This window comes from Falco punctatus (genome assembly GCF_963210335.1).
Source record: "Falco punctatus genome assembly, chromosome: 9".
NCBI classification, from domain to species: Eukaryota; Metazoa; Chordata; class Aves; order Falconiformes; family Falconidae; genus Falco; species Falco punctatus.
This window is the reverse complement of record NC_137589.1, coordinates 37,100,476-37,125,284: the sequence shown is the minus strand read 5'-3', so window position 1 is coordinate 37,125,284 and position 24,809 is coordinate 37,100,476. Positions and strand designations below refer to the sequence as shown.

At 57.4% G+C, this 24,809-nt stretch overlaps 1 protein-coding gene and 1 long non-coding RNA gene across 4 annotated transcripts; one reads left to right on the top strand and one right to left on the bottom strand.

The window, feature by feature from the left end:
- Positions 1-8,823: 8,823 nt before the first annotated feature.
- On the bottom strand, positions 8,824-19,058 carry EMX2 (empty spiracles homeobox 2). 3 transcript variants are annotated; one of them, XM_080401038.1, is made up of 4 exons: positions 18,688-19,058; positions 15,091-17,803; positions 12,932-13,116; positions 8,824-10,258 (listed from the first exon to the last, which is right to left on the bottom strand). In XM_080401038.1, exons 2-4 carry the CDS (start codon positions 15,479-15,481, stop codon positions 10,091-10,093), a joined length of 744 nt encoding a protein of 247 aa, XP_080257164.1. In that variant the 5' UTR covers positions 15,482-17,803; positions 18,688-19,058; the 3' UTR covers positions 8,824-10,090. The 3 variants fall into 3 exon arrangements, 2 of the variants coding, with proteins under 2 accessions (XP_080257164.1, XP_080257165.1); XM_080401039.1 differs by lacking the exon at positions 18,688-19,058 and having other exon boundaries at positions 15,091-15,571; positions 16,353-18,243; XR_013930310.1 differs by lacking the exon at positions 8,824-10,258 and having other exon boundaries at positions 13,036-13,116; positions 13,212-19,058.
- LOC308069185 lies at positions 18,831-23,832 on the top strand. Its single transcript, XR_013930311.1, has 2 exons — positions 18,831-18,954; positions 19,053-23,832. It is a non-coding gene; the product is annotated as an uncharacterized lncRNA (long non-coding RNA).
- Positions 23,833-24,809: the final 977 nt, after the last annotated feature.

Below are 24,809 nucleotides of genomic sequence, written 5' to 3'. Positions count from 1 at the left end.
GGGAGGCTTATGTGAGCCAGGTTTCTGAAGGGGTGAAGGCCTGCATGTACCTCCCAAACTTTCCGATCACACATCTGCTTTCTGGCCGGGAAGTGCAAAGGCAGAGCTGCGGAACAGTGCTCCCTGACTGAACGGAGATGGGGTTCCCCCAGAAACACTTCTTCCTTGATGAGTTGAAAATTAACAAGCTGACTGGGTCCAAAATGAGTCCAAGATTGTGTCTCCATTCTGCAGCTTTTTTTTTTTTTTTTCCTTTTCCCCCTTGGCTGAGTGCTGGTGGCAACAGATTAACAGGTCACCGGACTGGGTCTGAGAATTGCTGCCAATTACCTCGTCCCTGCTTGTTGCACTACAGTCTAATGGCATCATTTAACATGCACTTCTCTCCCAACACCCCAGCTGGTGACACCCAATAACAAGTGTGATAGATAGATAAATTTGCCTGTGTACATCCAGGGGGGAGCGGGCTCATCAGTTCAGGGTAAATGACCTTTCTCCTCTTAGTTTCTTCCCCATGCAGGCAGCATGACCAGGAGCCTGCAAAGGCTGCTTGCTGTGGAGGATGGGGGGTCAAGCCCCCCGGCCATCAGCCGGGCCGCCGAGGGGATGTGGCCCCGACCCGGTGCCTTCCCTCCCGCACAGGCTGCGAGTCGCTGAGTTTGAGCCTCCTCTGTTCCCCCTCAGACAGCAATTACGGGGAGAAACATCTGAATCAACACAGCATCATTTACTTAAAGAATTGACAGCCCTTCCACTTGAACTGGTTTAAATTAGCCGACGCCACATTCTTTTCCTCCTGTGTGTTTTGTTTTCTGCCTTTTTTTTTTCTTTTAAATAGGGATATATAATTGCAGTAATTCACCCAGCTGAATGCGAAACAGCCCAGTGGGGGAGCGGGGGAGAGAAAGAAACCGAGGGCACGGCTGGGGCTGGGCAAGGGAGGTGCGCACCCCGGACCCCCGCTCCCCACCTTCCGCGGGAGGCTGCGAGGGGCTCCGCAGGTGCGGAGGGCGTCGGTGCGGTCTCCACCGAGCCGGGGCGGCAGCCCCCGGCCCAGCCCGCGCATCCCCCGGGGAAGGCTGGCGGCGGGCGGGCGGGGGGCGGCCGGGTCCCCGCTCCCCCCGCAGCGACGCTTCCCCGGCCGGGCAGAGGCCGGGGGACGGCCGGGACATAGGCAGCGTTTCCCACCCCTAGGCTTCCTCACGGAACATGTGCAGATGGAAAAGTGGGGACGTTAAAATCAAATTACATACGTGTATAAAGACCGAGCCCGTCGTTGGCAGCAGGAATGATTAAACGGAGCGGCTCGGGAAACCTCCTGTATGAATATTTCATGTGAAATGATGCGATCCCCCCGAAGGTACAAGAGCCCTGCTTAATTAAACTGGTGTAAACGTTAGCTTTTACTCCTTTTTCATTTAAGTCACAGGGACGAGTGGGGAGCCTGCCCGTGTCCCACCCTTCTACCCGAAAGAGAAGCAGCGGGAGGGGGGTCGGCCGGGGCTGCGGGTCCCGCAGCGCTGGGCGCATTGGCGGGGCCGGTGGCAGGGACCAGGAGCCCGAGGGGGTGCGGGGGCCGATGACCGGGACTCACGGGGGGGACAGAGGAGGGCTGGGACTTGCTCTGCTCCGGCATCTGCCTGCCCCGCGTCCTGCCGCCACTCATCTCCATCCCTTCCCCGCGGGCTCCTCAGCAAGCGGGGGGACAAGAGGGGGCTGGCGTTGTTCCTCCCCCGTTTGCTGCCACCCAGCTCAGGGCCACCTTTCGCCCATCTTTCACCCCCATGCCCAGGGTGGAAAAGAAACCAGAATGGCTCTTCTCAGCACAGCTGCCCGCAAGCTGCGCTTCTGGCCACCGACGGTCGAAGGAGGGTCGTTTCGGGGGACTGCGCCCCTTTGCCGGCAGCAGCGTGGCGAGGGGGGCGGCTGGCGGGTCCCCGGCCGGGCACCCGGACCGAGCCGCGGGGAACTTTGATCTGCAGCTGCAGCGGTTTCCATGGCAATGCGCGGGGTGGCAGCGGGAGGTTGGTCCCCGCCACGAAGGAGACGGCTGCCCACCCCGGGCAGCCCCCTGCCTCCCTTCCTGCCCTCCCCTGCCGAGGATCGCGTCCTTGGCCAAGAGAAACACCCACCATGGAGAGGAAAGTGCCCCACCGCCGTGGGGCCGCCCTGCCCGCCCTGCCTGCCCTGCCCGCCCTGCCCTACCTTCCCTGCCCACCCTGCCCGCCCTGCCCTACTTTCCCTGCCTGCCCTGCCCTCCCTGCCCGCCGCTGCACAGGCGGAACGGCTCCTGCCCGTCCAGGGCTCTCCGCTTTGCATAGAGGGGTTCTTTGGGGGTGGCCTTGGTTTGCTAGGGAAAACCGACAGAACAGACCGACCCCAGCCTCTCAGGACTGCCACAATGGTGGGAAGAAAGAGGATTTCCGAAAGCCCTTGACTCTCCCAAAGGCAAATTGGCGTGAATTTCCCAGCCGGTCCGACGCTGAACTCACGACCCTTCCCTATGCTTCCTCTGACAATGTCCCTGAGACACTTCCATTCTGTCCCACACTGCGACCTTGCCTTCTCTGTCCACACATGACATTTCCTTCTCTTCCTTCCCTCCTTCCCTCCCTCCTTCCTTCCTCTTTCTTCTTTTTTCTTTCTGTTTTCCTCTCTTTCTCTTTCTTTCTTTCCTTTTTTCTTCTTTTATTTCTTTCTTGCTTGCTCTGTCCCTCTTTCTCTCCTTCTTCCCTATCTCCATCTCTCTCATTCTTTCGCTCTCTGTTTCTTTTTCTCTCTCTTTCTTCCTTACAGATTTTGGCCAGTGCTTTAGCATCGGTCTGGCTTCATATTATTTTACATTCCCCGGGAATTAAAATAAAATAACGTTATTCTTATTACAAGACCTTTTAGCGTTTTATTTGAACAGCCGTTACCCTTCCAAATCCTTTCTTCCTCTTTCGTCCCTTTTCCGTGGCTCTGAGCGGTGACATTTGGAGCCCAGGGGGGAGCAGGTACGGGTCGGGCTCCCGGACCGCTTCAAAAGGGCAACGTGTTTGCCGGGACAAGGAGAGTGAGACAGGAGACAACTCCCTGAAACAGGCTCTATAATCATATTTGGATCCTAAACATCCCGTTAGAGCAAACATCTCCCGTCGACGTGCGCATGCCAAATAAAATAGCCGTGATCGTGTAGATTATAAATGAGATCACAGAAGAGTTTATCTGGGAATATCTCGCTCTCGCAACCCACAAGAATGCACTTTCTTCCCTGCCTCCGATACCAACTTGCTGATCTAGAGATAAAACAACACTGCGGCTGGATTCTCCGGCCTTATGGAGGAAGTCAGGGCTTGGCGCTTTCTGTGAACACAGCAGAACCACAAAAAGGTTGTTCAAATCCTGAGAAAGCTTGGAGTGAGACCCCACAAAACACGGGAATTCGGCAGCTTCTCACTACTCAGAGGTTCGGATCAGCTGCTCTTCCAGACGTTCGAGACTTGACAGATGAGTTTCCACATCTTATCTGAGTTTATTCGGGGCTAGGTCACCAACACTCATTCAGTCAACACTTTCGCTCGGGGGGAGAAATTGTTTTTAATTCCTCCAGCTTTTTTTTTTTTTTCTAACTTTTTAAATAAAAAACACAATTATATGGGGGCGGGGCGGGGGGAATAAAAAAATAGCCGGTGAAGCCGAGCATCGCTGCTCTCTCGGGCTGTCCCTTCCCTGCCTGGGAATCGCTGAGACTTTCCAGAGCTCCATGTGTCAGGCGGGGGAGAGCGGAGTGGGGAAAGAGGGGCCACCAGTTTGTCCTCTCCTTTCGCTTTTTAAAAGGTAATCCCAAGCGAGAGGCTGGCTAAGACCGTGGTTTCCTGGTGGGGCTGTGGGGCGGCTTTCTGCCCCCTTTCAAGTCCCCAACGAATGCTTCCAGGCAAGGCGGGAGGCAGGGAGATCCTCCGCTTCCAATTTACAGCCAGGTTGTAAACGCCTCGCGGAGGTTTACTCACACTCAAACGGTTAATTAAGAAAATATTAAGGGTCCAGCTTAAACCAACAAAAGCCAGGCAGCTCCGAGCCGGGATCCCACTCGCCACACGGCGGCTGCCAGCCCCTCTCCCAGCCCGGGGCCGCCGTCCCCCCGTCCCCTCCCGGAGCTGGGACCGCCCGAGCGCCTGACCTCCGCCTGCCAGCCCTTCCCACCCCGCGCTCCTCTCACAGGGCTGCTCCTCCTCTCCTCCCCTTCCAGGGGGAATCGGCACCCAGCGTCCAAAGCCCTCCCCGCTCCCTTCCTCCCCCCCGCCCCGCACCAAACTCAGCCGAGACCTGATGTTTTTTTGCAGCACCTTCCCCAGAACGGCCAAGCAAACAGCCACCCGCGGGGAGATGCCATCGGAACCGCCTGGAGAGCATCGCGGGAGGGTGGGGGTGGGGGGGTGGGGGGGGTGATGTCCCCGCCTCTGCCCGCCCGGTCCCCACCACCCCGAGCGGAGGACCAGGGCGGTTCTACCTGTCCGGGTTTCTTCCCATCTCCCAGGGATGGTGCAACCGTGAGCAAGAGGATTGTGTGCCTGAGAGCTCCTCTGCTTTCCCCAGCGCCTGCCTCTGCCTGCTCCGCGCTATTTAACTGTCCCGAGGGGGTGGGGGGGTGGAAATCGGTCAGGTTTTCCGTCTGTCCAGCCTTAGGGAAGGAAGAAGGATTAACACGGGGGAGGCGGCGTGCGGGTGGAAAAGCATGGACTTTGTTTTAAGACATCAAAAAGGAAAGAGAGAGAAGGATGGACACTACCTTCCAAAACACTTTAGTTAGCTGGTGACAAAAACTCCGGGCATGCACTGAATGCGTAATTACCCCCAACTGAAAATTCCCTATCTAATTTGATATTTGGTGCTCAGCAGAAGCTAGCCTTCGTAAATAATATACAAAGTAAGAAACCTAATCCAGCAGGCTAGAATGTTTAATTCATCATTATGCGAGCTAATTGGAAGGTGATTATATGGTAATTGCTCATTAGTGGTGTATATTTATCGCTGTACCTTATGTCAAGGCCATGGGAATTGTGTAGAGTCTGTTCTCTCATTTCAAGGATCAGTTTCAGAAGCAGGAGCAAAGCGGGCGAGATCAAGTTCTTCCTGACGTCAGGTCCAGCCGTGGGCGATGGAGAGCGGGTCTATAAATGCTCGCCCGGAGCCCCCGCAGCAGCCAAGGCCGCCCGGGCCGTGCGGGGCACAGGGGCAGCGGGCCGAGCGGCCCCGCGGAGGGGAGGAGGCGCATCTCATCCCACCGCATCCCGCCCCATCCCAGCCCGTTTCGCCGGCTCCCGGGCAGGGGAAGCCACCTGCGAGGACGGCCGGGAGCGGTGCCCGGGAGCCCCAGAGCTGGGGCGGCCGCGGCCCCCTCGGGGAAATGGGGACCGAGGGGGCTACCGGGGCGGGGGGGTCGCTCACAGCGGACGGGTCGCCTTCCCTGCAACAGGCGCTAATTGCAAAAGGCCAATTAAAAGCGAGCAAGGGAAGGTGATTAATGGCCCTTTCGCTTTCAAGCGTGGACCAGGGCCCGGACTCCCCCGGCTGAGAGTCCCACCAGGAGCAGGGATGGTGAGGAGAGAGGTTACGGCCGGGGTCAGGAGGTTCTCTAAACTCCCGCTTCCCCCTCGCAGCGGGACCCTTTGGAGGAGTAAATCAGTCGCTGCGTTAGCTCCGAGCAGTTATGAACCGCTGGTGGACACGGGAGCAGGGATTGGGAGAATCCTGTTTATCAGGGAATCCGGTCTGCCCGGAGCTGCTTTGCCTATTTCCTACGTGGCAGGCAGATGGGCTCCGTGCTAATGAGGGGGGACCACTAATTTCCGCCAAGCCCTCATAAGTAACAGCGCGATCCATCAAAGGGGATGTAAATAAATAGCGTTTTGAAACACAACAAAGCGAGGACTCCAAAGGCCTCTGGCCTCGTTCAGGTCGAGTGGTGAGGACGGGGGTGCGTGGGTGCGTGTCTGCGCCGGCCTGGGGGTGCAAGGCGCAGGCCGCGGCAGCCGCTGGGAAGCGGCCACGGAGGCGCTTGGAGGCGCCGGCTTTGTTCGAAGGGAAAGGGTTAAAAATCCCAGGCCGGAGGGGCCACATCCCGGGCGCGGAGCTGAGCCGGGAAGGCGCAGCGCCGGGGTGAGCTCAGGATCAGGCCCTCTCCCCCCTCGCCTCGCCGCCGGCGGGGGGGCACCGGCGGGAGCCCCCCGTCCTGGGAACCGCTGCTCGGCGGCGACACGTCGGAGCAGGGCCGGCGGGGGCGGGGGGGCAGGTTGCACCGCCCTTAATCGATGGGCAGAGCACAGGGCGGAGGAAGGAGCCGGGCCGTTTTGCGGACACTTGCCAGAGCCCGTATGCGGGGAAGTGCGCACCGCTCCGCGCCCCTGGGCCGCTCCTGTGCAGCGCCACCGGCGGGCAGGACCGGGGGGCGGCCCCGGGCGGGTGGGGGCGTAGGGGGGGTGTCTCGCCTTGCCCTGCAGCCCCCTGTCCAGCCCGTGGGCCCACCTGGCCAAATCCCCGACGAGGCGCGGAGATTGCGCGGGGCCGGCCGCCCCCCGGCAGGGCAGCAGGCCGCCGGCAGCCGGCCCCCAGATTTCCTTCGAAAGAGCAGTAAAAATCCGCCCGAGACTGCAATTCGCCACCCGAAATACACCCTCCCTCCCCCACCCCTCTCAGTTATTTAATATAAAATATATTTTTAAACACCCGCTCCGATAGCATCTCGCCAATATTTATATTTCCACGTTGCCTGGCATCCACTGTCCCACATTAGACTCTGCCTCTCTCTCCCTCTCTCTAATCCTGCCACTTTAAATAGATGAATTAATAAAGCAAATGAGGGTCTAATAAGCTGACTGTCCTGCCTATTGAGGCAGGGGGAGAGAGACTAGAAAGTGCGCCAAATTTGTTTGCAGTGGATCAAGGCTAGCCGCCTTTGCTTCACTTTCTTTATCTTAATTCCGACTTGAAAAGATATAATTATCTAGTTTGAACAGAGCTGCTATCAAATCCTTCTCTAGGCAAGGCAGGGGAGAGCTGGAGTGGATTGCAGTGTTCTGAGCCGCTTGGTGCAGCCGGAGATAGGGAGTAATGAAGTTGTGGAGTCCTGAGATACAAAGGGCATTAACCTCATTAGCATGAAACCTTTTCTTCTAACCATTGTGGGACCCTTTCAGACTCCTAATCCCCCCTATTTTCAAAGCTTGGTTTGTAATAAAGCTTTTAGGGTTTTTTTTTCAAAGCTAATGGCATTCTCTGAAGATTTTATTGCTGTTACGCTACATAGGACGCTTAATTTTTTCCCCTCTCTCCCTCTCTTCCCTCACGGTGAAGGAAAAAAAAAAAAAAAAAAAAAAGGGAAGGGGGAAAAAGTATATGGTTCCTGCAGAAATAAGCCTTTTATCAAGATAGGAAACAATTTCTCGAAAGGCCCAAGTCTGCTGTTCAGCCGCGATGCGTTTAATGTTTGCCCATTTGCATGGGTTTGAAGCGGAGCGCAAGCCAACTTGGACGAGTTAAGGTGAAATGCGCTCCCTGCTTGGTTTCAAGATCTGCACCATCAGCTGTTCGAGGAGGGGCGAAAGGCAACGAGAAGTTTACCTTGGGAATAGCTCTACTAAATAATTAGCCTAGGTTTAAATGGAAGGGACTGCATTGCGACATGCGTCCTAACCCTGCCTGGGCCTCTCTCATATTTGTAGCACTGGTGAATGGAAAGTCACCGGGATTGTATAAGAAGCAATGTTAAAAACCCCAAGAAGATAGGATATTTTTTTTTTTTAAATTTACATAGTACCCGATAGAGCCAACATGAGCACAGAATGTCTAATCTTAACTTTTCAAGGCAGGATGTTTAACAAAGCTCGTATTTTCGCGATGCATTGTAACTTCGCCTTATCACAGTGTAAAGGGTAGTCAGATTGTCCTAAATTATGTCCAACTAGCCCCCCTGGATCCACGGATTAAGAGATTAAAGGAGACCACTGGGCAATGCCTCCTCTTTCCCCTTCATATTCCTGGTATGATAATTGCCTAAACTGATTTGCACTTTCACAAAAGCTCGCAGGATTCTTTGTAGCTCGAACAGAGCAGACGAGGTTTCTCTATCAATGGAAATAAAACTGATTAATGCAGTCTATCAGGCTAAGGAGCAAATGAAGCATGAAAAAACAACTGTGTACCCCCAGAAAACCAGCTAGTTTCCTCAAGGACCCAGAGCAACTTTTTTTTTTTTTTTTCCTTCTCCACGTCTTTAATGTCAGAGTTTTACTCTGTGCCCAGGATCGCTCCCTTAGAGCAGCGGGGACAGCAGCAGCTGGGGCGCAGCCTCTGCCCACCCGGACCTGCTCCTCACCGCCGCGACCTGGCGAGGGAATTTAAAAGACGGGGAATAAGAAAAAAAAAAAAAAAAAAGAAAAAAAAATCCTCTCCCGCTAAATAAAATACATATTTTTGCCAAGGACAATCCCCCTCTGCGGAGCGCCGCTGCTGCGGATCAGTTTCACCTCCCATTTACGCGCCGGTTCGCACTTCAGTTTCTAACCAGGGAAGGGGTTGGCTTTGTTGTTGTTGTTGTTGTTTTAAAGGTATTTATTTACAGCAAGTGGGTCTCTGCGGCTTATTTTTAGAGGTCTGTTTATCAGCCAGTGGATTCATTAAGAAAACGAGCCTATGGCAGCAGGAATGCGCGGCGCGGCCGCAGGAGCGCAGGTTCCGACCGCGGGGGTTAGGCAGCTAAAAACAAGGGGGTGGAGGGGTGGGAGAAACCACCACCGGTTTCCCGGAAATTTGGGGGGAAGAGGAATATATATTGCTTAAAAATTTAGGGCATATTGATAAATCTTTATTGACAAAATATTGACAATGACATACTTCTTGGAAGTATATAGTGTGTTAGAATTCTAACAAATTAAACACAAAACACAAAAATATTTACATTCTGGTATAGGACACATGAAGGAAACATTTGTCACTTTTTTTAGTAGCTCTATGATCTCGGAATATTATAAGGTCAGTGCTTGAAAATTGCCCCAATGAAAATGGCCATTAAAAAAAAAATTAAAAAAAATCAATCTGCGATTTTAAGTCCCTTTTCTCTGGATCCTCCCAGGTTGGGAGGTGTCCCCACCGCCAAACCTGGTCGCTGGGTTTGCGGTTTATTCATCTTAAAAAATAATCGTCATCCGGTTTTGCAATGGGGATGCAACTGGGGGAGGGGGGGGGATTAATTTCATTAGAATTTTTTTTTTTTTGGCAGCAAAAGTTATGACCGGCCCCAACCTTCCCCCCTCCCCCCCCCTCCGCTTTCCCTCCCATCCCTCCCCTGCCCCACCGTGTTTGTCCATCCGGAAGGAACACTATGCTTTGTTACTGCTACTTCATTTAGCTTTCACAAACACTTTGACGCCAGAAGTTATCATAAAATGTTTACAGACTGCACATTTCTCGTAAAATAAAATTAAAAAGCACACAGAACCTGTCTTAAAGGGAAAAAAATTACAATTCATTTCTGTCTTTAGGAACCGGGGTAATTTTTTTCCATTTTTTTCTTTTTTTTTTTCCTTTTTTTTTTTCTTTTTTTGCCCAGACGGCTTTACACATGCAATTCAAGTTTCTGAAACAGGTGTGGGTTTTGGCTGCTTATGGAAATTTCTCTTTCAAAGACGGAAAAAACTGTGAAGTGCAAAATGTCCTGTAGGGTGGTAATTTTTCTGGTTTGGTTGGGGGTTTTTTGTTTCTTTTTTTCCTTTCTTTTTAAGATTTTTTTCAATTTTTTTTTATTATTTTTTGACGTTATGCTTTTAAAAGTGGACTGCGAGAAACGGAATACCTGTCAATCACCTCGTCCCGGTGTTTTGGCTTTGATTGACAGATCCCCCCTTGCCAGAGCGGTGCCGGCAGTGCCACAGTTCGGACCTCTCGCGGTCTCGCCCTCGCTCGCTCCCAGCTGCCCTTCCAGGCGGGATTCGCCGTTTTGATGAAAGATCTTCGTGTCCCTTCCCTGCACCGCCACCCCGGGGGGGTGTGAGCCTTTAACACTTTCTGTTGGTGAGGTGCCTGGCTTTGAAATATCCAAAAGTGCCAGTTTTTAATCGTCCGACGTGACGTCGATTTCCTCTGGACTGGCTTGTTTGGTGGCGATTCTCCACCGGTTAATGTGATGAGTCCCTTTTTTCTTCTGTTGTGAGTCTGAACCTTCCTCTTCCAACTTTTGCCGCTTGAACTTTGTCCGTCTGTTCTGAAACCACACTTTTACCTGCGGGAGGAAAGGCACCGGGCGTTAGTTCGACGCCTGCCCGGGCTCTGGGTTCTGCTCTCTCCATGCCCTGCTCTCTCCATGTCTTGCCTGCCCCATGCCCTGCCAATGCCGTGTCCTGCCTGCTCCGTGTCCTGCCTGCTCCGTGCCCTGCCTGCTCCGTGCCCTGCCCGCGCCGCTACCCAGCCTGGAGGGGTGCGAGAGGAGCCGGGACCCCTGTGCCACCTAAACCCCCCCGGAAAAGGCACAGGCACGCTGACCCACACCCACCAGCTGCCTCCAGAGGATCCACGAGTGTAGGAGTGGGCAGCCGCACCGGTGCGCGTCCGCGGCCCCCAGGCGCGCAGCGGGCAGCGCCGCAGGTGGAAGGCACCGTGCGCGCACCTGGCGCGGGGGCGGGGACCCTCCGCGCACGAGTAGCCCCGCGCAGCGCCCGCCAGGCCCCCCACGCGGGGAAAAGCAAGCGTGGCTGCACGGCGGTGGGCTGTCAGCACGCCGGCCTCGCCGTCCGGGTAGCCGCCGGGGCGGCTCTTCTTACTGGCGAGGTGTCCCGCGGCCTCCAGCGTCGGGAAAGCGAACCGGGGCTGCGGCGGGGACAGCAGGGCCGGCGGCGAGGCGCCCCCCGACCGGCACCCCCTGGCCCGGCCGGCGGGGCAAAGCAGAGCGGGGGCCTCGTCCCTCGGAACGGGGCGGCGGGACGGGGGCGAGGGGCGGCGGGACGAGGTCTTTTCCTCTTGGAAAACCGAATAAGATGAAAGAAAAAGACCCGAAAAGAAAATCGTCCGGCGTTTTCCCGTAGCGTCTCCCCGGGACGCGCCGTCCGGGAGCGATCGTAGTGAGGCGAAACCTGTAAGTGCCATCGTAAATATGCCTCTGAATTTGTTCAGCGCCGAATAAATCTGACTTAACCATCCGGCAGCTGACTTCAGTGCTTTAATTACAGATAGTATTGATCTGAGAGCTATCTCCAGGGCTGGCCACACTCCTTGTAGCGGCCAAAGGTAAACATTTTTTTTTTTTTTTTGAAGCAGTTTAAACTCTGGTTCTGTCTGAAAGTGCCTGATAAAGGCCCCAGCAAGGGGGGAAAAGGGAACTGGAGCATTTTAATAAGCTGGTTTAACCCGCTTCGCTGCCTCTTCAGAACAGAGACCTGCCTGGCCGGACACACATCTCTGCTGCATTTTCATATTCTCCAAAAGTCCCCCATTAAAAAGCTGAGCGGGGAACAAGGGGTGAGTTTAATTTGCTTTTAGTTTGCTAATTGAAGGGGAGGACGGTTCATTTCTGCACGCTGATCTCCCAAAAGGGAGCTCATTTGTAGGGGACTGGGGGTTTGACATCCGGACAAAAGACCCCAACCAGCTTCGGAATCAAGCAGCACAAAGACCACCTTAAATACAGCTTTCCAGTGGAAATAAGCCTGTGACCGGTCCCTTGTTCGGAGAACCTCATAAAAGTGGCGATCCCTTTTTATTGTTTTGTTAGGGAGACATTTTAAAACAAAAGCTCCAACCTCTTTATTGCTTCCCCCACGAAAAGGAGTTAAAAAAAAAAAAAAAAAAAAAAAGTGTTACAACTTAATCCGCCCAGAGAACGCTGTGTTTACTGGGAACTTTGAACTAGGCTGCGGCTGGGTATTTTGGCTTTTTTTTTTTTTTTTTTTTTTTTTTTTTAAGTACAGTGCCACATACTGTAGCAGAGACAATCTCCATCTGAGCCCTCTCTCCACGAGTCTCCTAGAAGGGCACAAAACAAAAGCCCGACACAACAACAAACAACCCCCCAAACCCCAGCCTGTCTTCCGACGAGGAGAAAACCGCGTGAAAAACGCCCTCGCAGTGGGCCCGCCGCCCGTGGGTGCCCGCCGTCGGGGGGGACCCCACGCCCACCCCCGCGCCGCCGCCTCTCCCCGCCGCCCAACGGGTCCCCGGCCTCGGTACCCGCCGAGACCCTCGCCCCGGGACAGCAGGAACAGAAACGTCGCTAATCGTCCCTCCAGATAGACGACCGAAATAAGTCTCCGGTGCGGTTCTGGCCCGCAGCCAGCTAGCGGGGGGCGGGGGGCGGGGGGGGGGGGGAGGGATTCCTTGTAGTTAATAATTTCTCTGCTTTTATTTTCCATCTTTATGCCCTCCTGAACCGGCTTCTCATATCCCCGCTGCCGAACGCGCGGCTGGAAACGAGTGAAAAATCATCCAAGAAATTCTGTCTTTGCTGTAGTGTCCAAAGGGGGGTTCTCCCCTTCGCCTTTTTTTGGGGGGGAGCTTTTTCCCTAACATTCGACTACTTCTTGAGGGTCACACCAGGCCCGCAGAAAAACGTCCAGGACCGCCTTTTCCACTGCAGATGGCAGATGTCGCCGCTGCCGCCCCGCTCGGGCCGGGGCTCTCCGGCGGGACCCGACCAGCCCCGGGCGCTGCGGCTGCCCGCGCCCGGCCGAGGCACCGCGACCCCCGGCACTGGCGCTGGCTCTCACGAACGGGGGAGGATTTTATTACGCCCAGGCGAGGGGGGAACCCTCACTCCGCTCCAGCAGTTCGGGGCTGGAGGCCTAAACACTCCCAGAATTTGTTCGCATTTTTCCCCGCATCTCCGGGCCGGCCGGGTGGGTTTTCCCAAGGAGATCCCGGTACTTTCGCTTTCCCGACTGCCCGCTCCCAGCCTCCCCCTTACCTGAGTTTCCGTGAGGCTGAGGCTGTGTGCCAGCTGTTTTCTCTCTGCTCCTACTACATAATGGTTCTTCTCGAAGGCATGTTCCAGTCTCAGTAATTGGGATGGGGAGAAAGCTGTACGGATCCGTTTGGGTTTCCTGGCCAGTGCATTGTGCAATAGGAAGCTCTCCGGGCTGGTTTCATTCCCTGGGCAACAGGGTAAAACAGAGATTAGTAAAACACCTTCCCAAACGCACTCGAGAAGACTTTTTAGCGCAAGAATTTTTGTTTCACACCATTACCCGCAGGAGAAATCCGACTATAGCTTGTTTTTTAATTTTCAGCGCCTTTTTGTTGTATTTGTTGTATTGAATTTGCCTTTTATAAAGAGGTAGAGGCAACAGAGGGAGAGGACTGGGAGAAATTCAAATACTAAAACGTAACCAGGGGAGCACGACGAAAAAAAAATATGAAAAAACCAGGAGAAAAAATAAAAGCAACAGAATTAGCCAGAGCCCGGCTGCGGTGTCTGCGGCTTCACCCCGCAGCTGCCCCCCTTCCCCTGGCCCACCGGCAGCCTCACATCTTCCCTTGTTTGTTGGTTATTCACATCCCCCGGCGCGGGCGGCGGGGCAGCGGCTCGGCGGGGCCCCGGCCGAGTCCCCCCAGCCCCGGCAGCCGGCAGCCCGCTTCCCCGGCCCCCCGCTCCGGCCGGGGCCCTTCTCCCCCCGCTCCGGTTCTGCCGCTGCGCTCCCCGGAGCGGGGGCTGCCGCCGTGCCCCTGCCCGCTGCCCCGGCGGGGAAATAAAGAAACAAACTTCGGGGAGGCCACGGGGCGCCCGGACAGTCGGCCTGGTGCCGAGCGGGGCCGGGGGGGAGGGCGGTCGGTGGGTCTCTCCCCCCGGGCTGGCCCTGTGCCGCTTCCCCGGGTGGGTCCTGCCGCGGGGGGAGGCCGCCGAGGGTCTCTCCTAAGTGCATTAAAAATGGGTGCAGGAGGAGGGTGTGTTTGAAATCAGGCTGTGGCTCAACACCAGGACATTTCCGCCTTTCATCTACCGCTCTTTACCAATCGCCTGATGACTGCGACAAATAATCTGGTAAGCGAAACCTGTAATTTTATTCTGAGAGGGTAATAATCCATTTTGTATCTCTGTTCGCCTGGCTTCGGAGAGAGCGGCTTCTTTTCCAACCCGGGTGCAACGGCTCGGCTGCAGAAGGCCGGGGACACGGATATTGCAGGTGGTTTGGTTTTGTTCGGAATTAATAAATGAAAATACCAGGAAAAAAAAAAAAAAAGGCAGATGGATCCCTCAGAGAGGATGCTGATTTTTTTTTTTTTAATGTGTGTGTATAAGGAAAGAGGCAGGAGCTGGACCCATTACGGGAAAAATCGGTTCGCCCTTCGGAGAAGACGCTGCCGGTTGCAAAGGGTTAATCGAGGGGGGGGTTATTGATTGTGCGCCATTGGATTTGGTTATTTTCCTTCAAGCCGGTTACTAATCGCTTGGCATTGAGAGCCCTTCCCTGCCCGCACGGACGAATCGCCCCCTCTGCCCCCAGCCCTGGCTCTCCTTCTCAACCCCAGCTCCCCGCGCTGCTCCGGCGCTGGGATTTTATTTCCCCCCCCTTTCTCCTCTCTCGGGTTCGTTTCATTTCTCCCCCGTCCCCTCTGACAAGGGCAGAGGCTGGATTTGGGGCGGCGGCGGCGTCTCCCCGCGGCCCCGGCAGCCCGGCGGGCAGCGCCGTCTTCCTGGGGGGAACCTACATCCCGGACCCGCCATTCCCCTCTCTGCGGGGCGGCTTCCTTTGGGGAGTCCTCCGTAGCTTTTAAGCCACCGGCACAAAAAATATCCACCTTTCCCCCTGCTTTTAACGGGGGCGAGGAAGCCGCAGAAGTCTCGGCCGGCCTTGCCTTCCCGCCTGCCCCCCTCCGCCTAGGGAAACCAAAACAAACCGGGGAGAGCTGCAAAGCAAACCCAAGCCCGAGCCCCTCGGCTCTGACAGCTTCTCAAGTTCGGCGGCGGGAGGGCAGGGACAAAAGACCCTCGGCCCAGCCTAGCCGAGCCCGCGGCTCCGGGCAGCGGCCGCCCGCGGTCCCCCCGCATCCGCGCCGCGGGGACCGGCCCGGGGCCCGCCGGAGGATGGAGGGGCGGAGCGGAGGGAGAAGAAAAGTTGCACGTACCTTGAAACCTGTGGCCCAGATACCGGTAGCGGTGTATTAGCCAAGGGTAGAAGGTGGAGGGGTCCCTTTGCTGCGAGGCGAAGAGCGGGTGCGTGGAGTGCGAAGCGGGCAGCGGGTGGGCGGCCAGGGCGTGGGGAGGGGGCACGGGATGGACCGGCACGGCCGGGTTAGGCGGGTGGGAGACGGCCTCTGCAAAGACCAAGTCCGGGTTGGAGTAGACCCCCCTGCCAGTGGAGTGGAAGCCGTTGAGAAAAGGGTTCATCGGGCTGGAATTGGCATAGCTGAGCGCCGCCGGCCGGATAGGATCCTCGGAGCGAGACGCGGGCAAGGGGCTGTCTTTGGCCACCAGCGACTCGATGGTGAAACACCGCTTGGGTGTGGGCTGAAACATGCTGCCGCGGCGAGAGTCCCCGACCAAATCTCTGCCTGGCTCTCTCTGGTGCGCGGGAGACGATCCGGGGAAGTTTGCAGCAGGGAGTGACTTGAGGAGGGATAGATACACACATAAATAGACAGGGGCTGGAGGAAAAGGAGGCAGCGGCAGCCAGCGGTACCCAAAAGGGAGACACACACACGCACCACGCACGCACACACACACACACGCACAAAAAAAAGTTGCTGGGAGAAGTTTCCCTCCTGCAAGGAAAAGGCGGTCGCCCCCCCCGCCCCCCCCCCCCTAAGTCCAAAGACAATCCATGGATGTGATCGGCCCCTTCACAAGTTGTGCAAACGATTTGTTAGTTCATGAGCCTAATTAGTGCTGGGATCACATAAACAGCTTCCTCTGAAGCCTGGTAAATGGCTTGATGATTGGTCGCTATTACTCGCCTTGAGGTTGAAGGGGGAGACTCTTTAAAGTGCGTCAGAGGGGAGGCGAGCGCCGGGCAGCGCCATCGGGAGGGATGGAGCCGCGGCGCGGCGCGGATCGGAGTGCGGCGGGAGCGCGCCCGTCAGAGGGGGGGAGCGCGGCGCCCCGCGCAGCCTCGCCCGCGCCGCCGCCGCCCCCGCGCAGCGCCGCGCCCGGCCCCGCTCCGCTCCCTCCGCAGCCGCGCTGCCTCCCTCCCCTGCCGCCGCCGCCCGGCGACCAAGGTAGGGGGACCGGGGCTGGAGCGGGGGGGGGGGGGGGGAGCTCAGGGGGGTGCGCGGGGAGGGGGGCGCCGCATCACCTCTCGGGGTCGGTGGGGGGGGAGTTAGAGCTGCTCGGCTGGCGTGACACCCCTCTCCCTGCCACCTCTCGGGTGCTCTCAGCCCGGCGAGGTTACCTTGATCAGCCCCGGGGCGTCCGGGAGAGATGCCCCGCTTGGGAAAGGTTTCGTCCCGGTGAGAGAACGGGTCGCCCTCCTCCTTCTCCGAACTTATTTATTCCCCCCTTCGCTGCTCCGCACTCCCCGCACCGCGCGGTGCGGAAAACAAAGCGGAGGGCAGTTGCATTATGCAAAGCTGGGGCACGCCGGGCTCTCGCAGACGGGACAGGGGAGCAAGTCTCCGGTTCCAGGCTTGTCCGTATTTTCGCGATTACCTTTGGGTCCGGGGATGATTTTAGGGCTGAGTTCTCCTCCTCCCATTGGCTGGGGCTGCAGAATAATTATGATCACATCCTAATACTCTTGGCTGGTGCTTACTGTTTATTGGTAGTTAAGGATCTATTATCTATTCATCAGCCTCCCATTTTTGCCAATTACATTCTTCTAAAGTGAAGTACCAGCAGGTATTTTGCACATTTACAATTAATGATAAAAAATCTGGCGTACTTTAAATCTATTACGCCGCTGTGTAATTTATCTTGAAGATGCGGAATTGCTAATGTAAATGAATGTTTCTGTTGAACCAAGGGATGGGTGTGTGTGTGTGTGTCTTAAAACCAGTCTAGCGTTTCTTTCCTTCGTTCCCGGACTTTGTTTTCTGTTTTCTTTCCACTTCATACACAAAGAATCCGTTACTCCGCTGCATTAAAATATGCTAAAAAAAAATCGCTGTCTAAACGGTCCTCGCTTCTTTCCAGTAAAGGGCGAGGTGAACTCTCTTCGCCTTCCTCTCTCCCTCCTGAAAGCGCCTGTTTGCAGCTAGCCAGTATTTTTAACACAACACCAAAGCAGCGGACCCAATATAAGTGACAGGCCGGTGCAGGGCACGCACGGATGCCGGCGTTTGCACGCCTTTGTTCGGGGACGCGTTTTCCTTTGTGCACCCCGCGCTGCGCGTACTTTGTGGAGGGAGAAGTTCACTTTCCGTATGAAATGTAAATCTGTTCTGCAGGCGTTGGGCGGCTGTACGTATAGACATCCATCTCCACACGTGCATACGATTGCAGAGACAAAGTGAGAGAGATGTTTGTACGGCGTAACTCAAGTCTTCCGACAGATTTTGCAGCGAGGTGCCGTTCTCCCAGGTCTCACACGTTTGGGAAAAGCTCTCCTGCCCGCAGACACCCGGGCAGACACGGGCGCAGGGCTCCGGCCCCGCTGAGCTGAGCTGGCTGCGGAGGGGAGAGACGGATTTGCCTCCAGCCCCACTCGTGTCCCCCGTGCCTCGCTAGTATTTCAACTTCTTAAGCCCCTCGCCCCCTTACCGTGCAACTTTATTCCCCTCAACCGGCGGTAACGCTCTTCTCGCAGAGACCTGGGGTTACTGACATAAACGAGGCTGAGGAAGTGCCCTAATTACGACGGGGGTCTGATGTGCTGGTTTCGACTGGGGTCTTGGTTCCTGAGCACTGAAAAGGAAAAAAGCGAAACTTCTCCTAAGAAAAGCCGTGTTCTGCATCTGCGTATTTACACTTCTCCGGGACTGCAGAATGAATCTGAATTGGAAAAACTTCAACTCCTTTTTCCTCCTTTTTTTTTTTTTCTTTTTTTTTTTTTTTTCTCTCCAGACATCCTGACATAATCACAGGGCTCCTTTGAAAACTGCATCAAGTAATTCAGCAGTTGAGGAGGGAGGAATTATGTCCGTGTGGAAAAACCGTCACACGCTCGGAGCGGGGATAACCCTCCAAAACGCTCCATAAATTTCCCTCGACCCTCTTTATCTCCGGGGAAATATCCCCTAGCCTAAAAACCCTTCCCAAAGCGGGGGTCCCGTCGCTCTGGAGCTCAGCGGAGGAGGCTGCACTGCAGCGGGGAGCTCTCCCCTGCCGAGTCCCGCGTCCCCGGGAAGGCGCGTGACCCCGGCCGCAGCAGCCGGGAGGTCCCCGCACCGCACCGAGCCCTGTTCGCTCCCTGTGCTGCACGCAGACACATGCAGATCTATGTAGATATATGTGCGTGCGTGCGTGGGTACATACAGGCAGAGAAATCGCAAGCAGAGCCTGGGGAGGTCCAGCTCTCTCTGGATTTTGTCAGGGAGACAACAGGCCCGGCACAGGCAGAACAAAAAACAGGGGGACTCGGGATGGGATTTCCCAGGATTTTCTGCTTCCCCCTAAATTTCTGTGTCACTCTCCCACTCGTCGCCTTGGCCGTTTCCCGTGGGCGCCTCCTGCGCAGCCCACGGCCCGTGCGGACCCGGCGCCCGAGGTACCTCGGCCGGGGCTGCTGCACTCCAGCCCGGGCTGCCCCGGGAGCATCTCCCGAAGCTCCTCTCTTGAACTTTTCCTACCCAGCGTCTTGACAGGCTGCTCTCGCTGTCCTCTTGGCGTCTACAAGGAGAAAATCTGGCAGGGGCTCCCTTCCCAGCAATCCCCGATCTGCTCCAAGCGCACTTAGAGGCAGCCTCTCTCGGAGGGAGGGGTGCGCTACATTCGCAGTCAAATTACATGGCTGGCCTCAAAGGCACTAGCTTCGGATTTCCAAACTAATACTCATCTTTTAAAAGCCGAGCCAAGAAGAAAATGCGAGGAAGGCCTCAGATGCGGGAGACCTCGGGGTAAGACGGTTGTTTACGGGCTGATCCAGGCTGAACTTTCGTGGGTGGGGGGATGGCGGGGAGGGAAGTTTCAGCCTCCCCGTAACTTTCTTTTCCAGGCGGGATCCGTCTCCCCATTCTCTCTCCGGTCCCGGGGACCGTACCTACAGCGGGGAGGAGAGGTGGCCCAGGCAGGTCGTGCCTGGCGGGGGGCCGCGTGAGTTAAAGGAGCGGGTGAAATGCCTGATTTAATTCGTTTCTGGAGGCCCTAAACCCCAGCCAGTACGTCCGAGCGTGATGCGAGCCCTCCACAGCAGCGCAACCCTCGGCGGGAAGGACGGCAGCCCGGGCCGCAGAGCGCAGCCCTCCGCCGAGCCGGGCCGGGGGGCTCCGGGAGCGCCCGAGGTCCCGCCCCGCCGGGGCACCCCGGGCGGCTCCGCCGAGCAGGTGGATTTCGTCCGAGGTGTGTGTGTGGGGTCGCTGCCGGCCCCGGCTCGCCCCAGCACCCGGAGCCCCGCGCGAACAGGGCCTCGCTCCCCACGCAGCCAGGGCTCCCGAGTGGGACGGACGCACGGGGTTGCTGTCCGTGGACCTCCCCATCGAGGAGCCCTAAAAATCTTCACACACCCTATTTCGGCCCTGCAAAGCCGGGCCAGCGCTGGTGCCACCGGGGCCCATCTCACCGGCGGGCGGGGGCTGCAGCGGCCGCGGGGGACCGGGAAACGGCCTCGCTGCCCGGGTTCCTTCCGCTGGCCCCGGGGAACAGCAATCCGGGACCCTGGCTTTAGTTTTTTACTTTTCGACGCTAATTCAGAGTATGGTCCCCCCTCGCTCCCGAACCCCCCGGCCTGGCCGCGCACCGCTGGTCGGCTGCCTGCGCTCGGCGCTGCACAAGCCCGGCCCGGCGCTCCCCAGCCACGGGCAGCCCCGGCTTTGTCTCGCACGTCTATTTTCGTCTCGGGAAGGTCGGACTTGCGGTTCTGAAATGACGTTAGTAACGCGGGACATCAGGAAAAAGAGCAAATCGCCGCGTTTACACACGAAGCCGTAATGTGCACCCGTCCGCGCCAGACTGAGGCTCATTGTAAAGGTCAACGTGTGCGGAGGAAGCGGGAGAAATACCGGAGCTGCGTGCAGGCGCAGCGAGCAGCGCGGTAACGACAGCGCACCTCGCCAGGAGGGAACGCTGGGCCCCGCCGCGCATCCCCGCACACGTCTGCTGCCCGGCGCCCGCCCGGCCCGGTCCCGCCCGCTGCGCGGGGCGCGGTGGCGGCAGCCCCGGCGGGGGCCCCGGCGCGCATCCGCGGGGCGGCAGCGCCCCCTGCCGGCCTCCGGGAAGCCCCCTCCCGCCCCGAGGCCCCGCCGCCGGCAGTGGCTTTGGGCCGGGTCCGGCGGCCGCCCCGGGGCGCGCAGGCAGTTGTCCCTGGGGTCCTGCGCTCGCCAACCCCGAGAAAAAGCCGCCAGGAGCCTTATGACCCCTTCATATATATATATGTATGTATGTATGTATGTATGTATGTATGTATGTATAAGCCCATAAGGGCTTGCGAGGTTTCTTTGGAACGGCGCAGAGTGGGCACGCACGCCCCTGCACACTCGTGGATGCACGCACACGTGTCCGCAAACGCACTTTAAATCCTCCCCGGTGCGGTACCGCTGGCACAGACCTCCTTTTAAGCCCCGCCGTTCTGATACTCCCCAGCAGACCCGTTGCACGTCTAAAAACCGTCGCTGCGGGGAAGCCGCCGTCACAGCTCCCGAAGGACGGATCCAGCCCCTGCCCTTGCTTTCACACCTCGTTCAAATCCGTGGCTTGCTACACGCCACGTACGGCAACTTGTCGCAGTCGTGCGTGGTGCGATATGGCCGAGAAGCGTTTTTAAAGGCGCTGACTTCCCTGCCCGCCCGGCGGGCTGGTTGCCGGCTCGGGGGGATGCGTCCGGCGTGGGGGTCTCCTGGCCTCGGGAGCGCGCCGGGAGCCGGGGTCCCGCACGCCAGGGTCCCGCACGCTAGGGTCCCGCACGCCGGGGCGTTCCGGCCCGTTCCCAGCAGCCAGGTGCTGAACCGGCAGATGCACAGGCTTTGCCCGGCACCAGCGACTGGGGAGCCCCTGAAACCCTGGGGTTCTGATCTCCTCTGTTAAAGCCCGGGGCTGCCGCGAGGGCTCTCCCTGGATGAAAACTCGGCCAGACTCAAAAAAAATCCATAGCCAAACCCAAACAAACCCAAACAAAAAAGCCCCAAAACTAAAAGAGAGGCAGAGCTGTAGGCCAGCCAGGGGCTGCAGGTGTCCGGGCTCCGGACATCCCACGGGAAACCGCCCGTCCCATGCGAGCGGGAAGGTGCCCGAGCCGCCACCGACGGGGCCGAGGTCGCGTTTGCGGGGGAAGAGCGTGCGGGGGATGTGCCTGCACCTGGTGCTTATCGCTCTTGGTGGGAGACGGTGCATCCGCAAAGCAGAAACTCATCGTCCGCCACATCAGTCCCCGCTCTCCACCTGGGCTGGAAGTTAACTGCTCCGAGTGAGGGACACGGATGGACCCCCGGGGGTGCACAGCATCCGCCGCTCTGCGCGGTGCGGCGCGGAACTCCCTTATCTCACCGGCTCTGGTCTTCTCGTTCCCATCCGACCCCCGGCTAGTGTTCCCCATCAGTGCCGGTCCTGTGCAGCGCAGCCCGGCTTTTCTTCCGCAGCCGGCAAGAAGGAGCGGAGCTGCCACCCTGCCTGGGTGCCGGCAGGTCCCACACCGCAGGCCCGGCGGGTCCCCCACCGCAGCCCCGGCAGATCCCACACCGCAGCCCCGGGGGTCCCACACCGTAGCCCTGGCCGGGGCCGGAGGGGCCCGAGGCACTTCCCGGAGGGGGGATCACGTCCGAGGACGGGGCTGTAGTTACAAACTTCGCTAAACTTTCCTCTGGACTGAGCGCACCGCTGTCTGTACGGGGCCGGGGGTGTGTGGGGTGTGTGGGGTAGCAAACTAAAAATCTTCAAAAGCTTTGTTTCTAAGGGAAAATAGGAAATTACACTATTATTTGCCACTAGTTCTGTTCGGCACTTTTCGTTACTACTGGAGTACTTCTAGTTTCTCAGTCAAACATTCAATTTTGTTAATTATTCCTTTTAAACTTGCTTCTAGAGGGCCCGATCCTGCCGTCCCGCCAAAGCACGTTCGCTTTTCATTTCAGGAAGCCTTTCGCTGGGCAACAGGGAGGGTCGTCGCTATTTTCTGTAGGATGGAGGACTTCTAATGCAACAGACCCGTGCTGGCCTCCGGCAGCGGGAAGCCCTTGCCCGGCCCTGCCGGGGGAAGTTCCCGAGAAAACACAGAAGCCGGGGGCTGCCGGTGCCTTCTCACCTGGCAGCCATGGACCCGGAGCTTGGGTCAAGCGTGGAGCAAAGTTGGCTCTGCTGGGAGCCAGCTCGCTCTCCTCCCTCTGCTCAATGGCCGATCGGTTTTGGTTTTGCTTTTGGTCGGGTTTTTGTTTGTTTGGGTTTTTTTGGATTTTGTGTGTCTGTTCATTTTCGCTCATCGTTTGGGGAAATTCGAGCTTGCAAAGAGCAGAGGGTTTTTCGGGGGGATTCACTCTGCACCCCTCCATCAGCTTCCTCCACCCACCCGAGACATCTATCTCCCGGTGACCTGCATGAGGCAGAAGGAGTTTGCAGTGAAAGAGAGGGAACAACTCTCAATTTTCCAAGCTTCTAAAGTATAGCGATTCAGTATTAGCACGTTACAGTGTAATTTAGGATACTAATTAATATGTATTTAATTTTAAATCATGCCTTTTTTTGTGGACTTGAAGTACATAATTGCTCTCAGTGGCATCTTGGAATAGAAACCTAAGTGTCCTGCTCTGACGCGCAGAACCTCGCTGAATTCCTTCCCCAGCTGATGTGTGTTCCCAAATATTCAGGCTTGCAGGGATGCGTGCGCGGTGGAATACGGAGTGTAATAAAACAGAGCTCCTAAAGCAAAATCAGAGGTTTCCGTGGACGTTTCAGGCCCCCGAGGCCCGGGGTGATTTTTTTCTACATGCATAATGTATGTCAAACATATACGTGGGGGCTTTAGCTTAAACTGTGTGTGTGATTCCATCGGGCTATCGCTCCGTTGCGTTGTATTGGATGCTCCCATCCAACAACAGCAGTCAGCCCTAGGGTAGTTCCGAACTAAAGGCGCTTTTACAGTCTTTTTTTCTTTTCTTCTTCTTCTTCTTTCCTAGAAGTGAAAAAATAAGGGAAAACCTTGTTTCGGAGTTTCAGAAAACTTCACCTCGGTGCAGCGCACTGACGAGGGGTTTATCTGGGGCGGAGGTGCCTGCCCTTGCCCGGGTCGCATCGCTGGCCGTGCCCCTCGGGGGGATGTGGCTCGCTCGCGGCTTGTCCGGCTTTTTTCGCCGCAGGAGCAAAAGGGAAAGTCAGGTCGCTGCGGGGAGTCACCGCAGAAGTGCGGCGCCCGCCTGCACGCACCCTGCTCCGCGGGCACGCAACCGGGTTGCGAGGGGACGTCGACCGCGGTGCTCGGTCGTCCCCTGCGCCGCCGCCAGCCCTCTCCCCAAGCCCCTAGCCACACGGACCCGGGAGCAGGGCCGCGCTGGAGTAGCCGGTGCCAGGGAGCAGGGTACGAGCAGCGAGCGGGGTGGCGGCACCGAGCGCCGGCAACGCCTGCCCGGGCACGGCTTTGCCCCGGGCCGAGGCTCGCCGGGTTCGGGCCGGGGCTGCCGGCGGCAGCGACCCAACGAAAGTCTGAACTCGAGGGATAATTTTCTCCATATGGGCAAGCGAGCGCGCACACGGCGGTTGTCTCCAGAACTCGCCTACCTCCAATTGTTTTTCCTTTTCCACAGTTACAGGGGGAACTAAAAAAAAAAAAAAAAAAAGAAAAAAGAAAACAAAAACCCAAACAAACAAAAATTACGGTAAAGAAAGTGGGGTTTTTTTGATGGCAGGTTGGAGGAGGCAGCCAGAGCCCCGGGCGGAGCAGGCGACCTGCCTCGCGCCCCGCCGGGGGAAGGCGCCCGCCGCGCCGCGCCGCGCAGCAGCGGCCTCCGGGCGGGGGGCGCGGGGGTCCCGCGGAGGGAGAGCTCCACACAGCTAAAGGCAAAAGGGGTCGCGAAAGCAGAGCAGGAGCCGGGACCTCCCTGTAGGAAGGAGTGCGTGAGGCTGCGAGGGGTCTGCTCACACGCAGTGCCGCCGCAGAGCCTGGCTGCTGAAAATCTGCTCTGCAGCTTCCCCGCGCCCCAGCGCAGCGCAGCCCCGCGCAGCGCTGCCCGCAGTCCCTCTCCGCACAAGTAGAGCAAAAAGCGGGCAGCCACGCACCGCTGCGGGCAGGGCGGCGGCGAGGCAGCGCGCCCGGGGCCGCCGGGGGGCGGGGGCGGCCGGCGGCGGGGAGAAGGGCCGCCCGGTCTCCGCTTCCCACCTCCCCGGGAGGTCAGCATGGGAGGGTTGTCTCCCCTTTCGCTGTTATTTCAGGAGCTGGGAGCGGGGGAGAAAGAGGAGAAGCTCGCGGAGGTTTGGGGGAAGTCTGCGGCCGGGCCGCGGTGCGGGATTGCGGAGAGGAGCCAAGCCGCTGCTGGGGGCAGCGGAGCGGGGCGCAGCCCATGACCCTCTCGGGCAGCGGGGACCCTCGCAGTTGGTATCATGTTTTTTTTTAATTTATCAGTGAAGCTAACACAGGTATTTGTAGTCCGCTCCTTCCAGTCCAGCGAACAACTCCACGCGTCAACAGGCGAGGATGTTTATTGAGATGGCAGATGGTACCTCGCGTGGTTCCCCGCTCGTATCACGGCGGGACCGCGTTACTCCACGAAGCGATCTTCCAAAATTAGGGCGGTTCCTCACAAACGAGCAGACCCGAAGTCTTTATTTGTTTGTT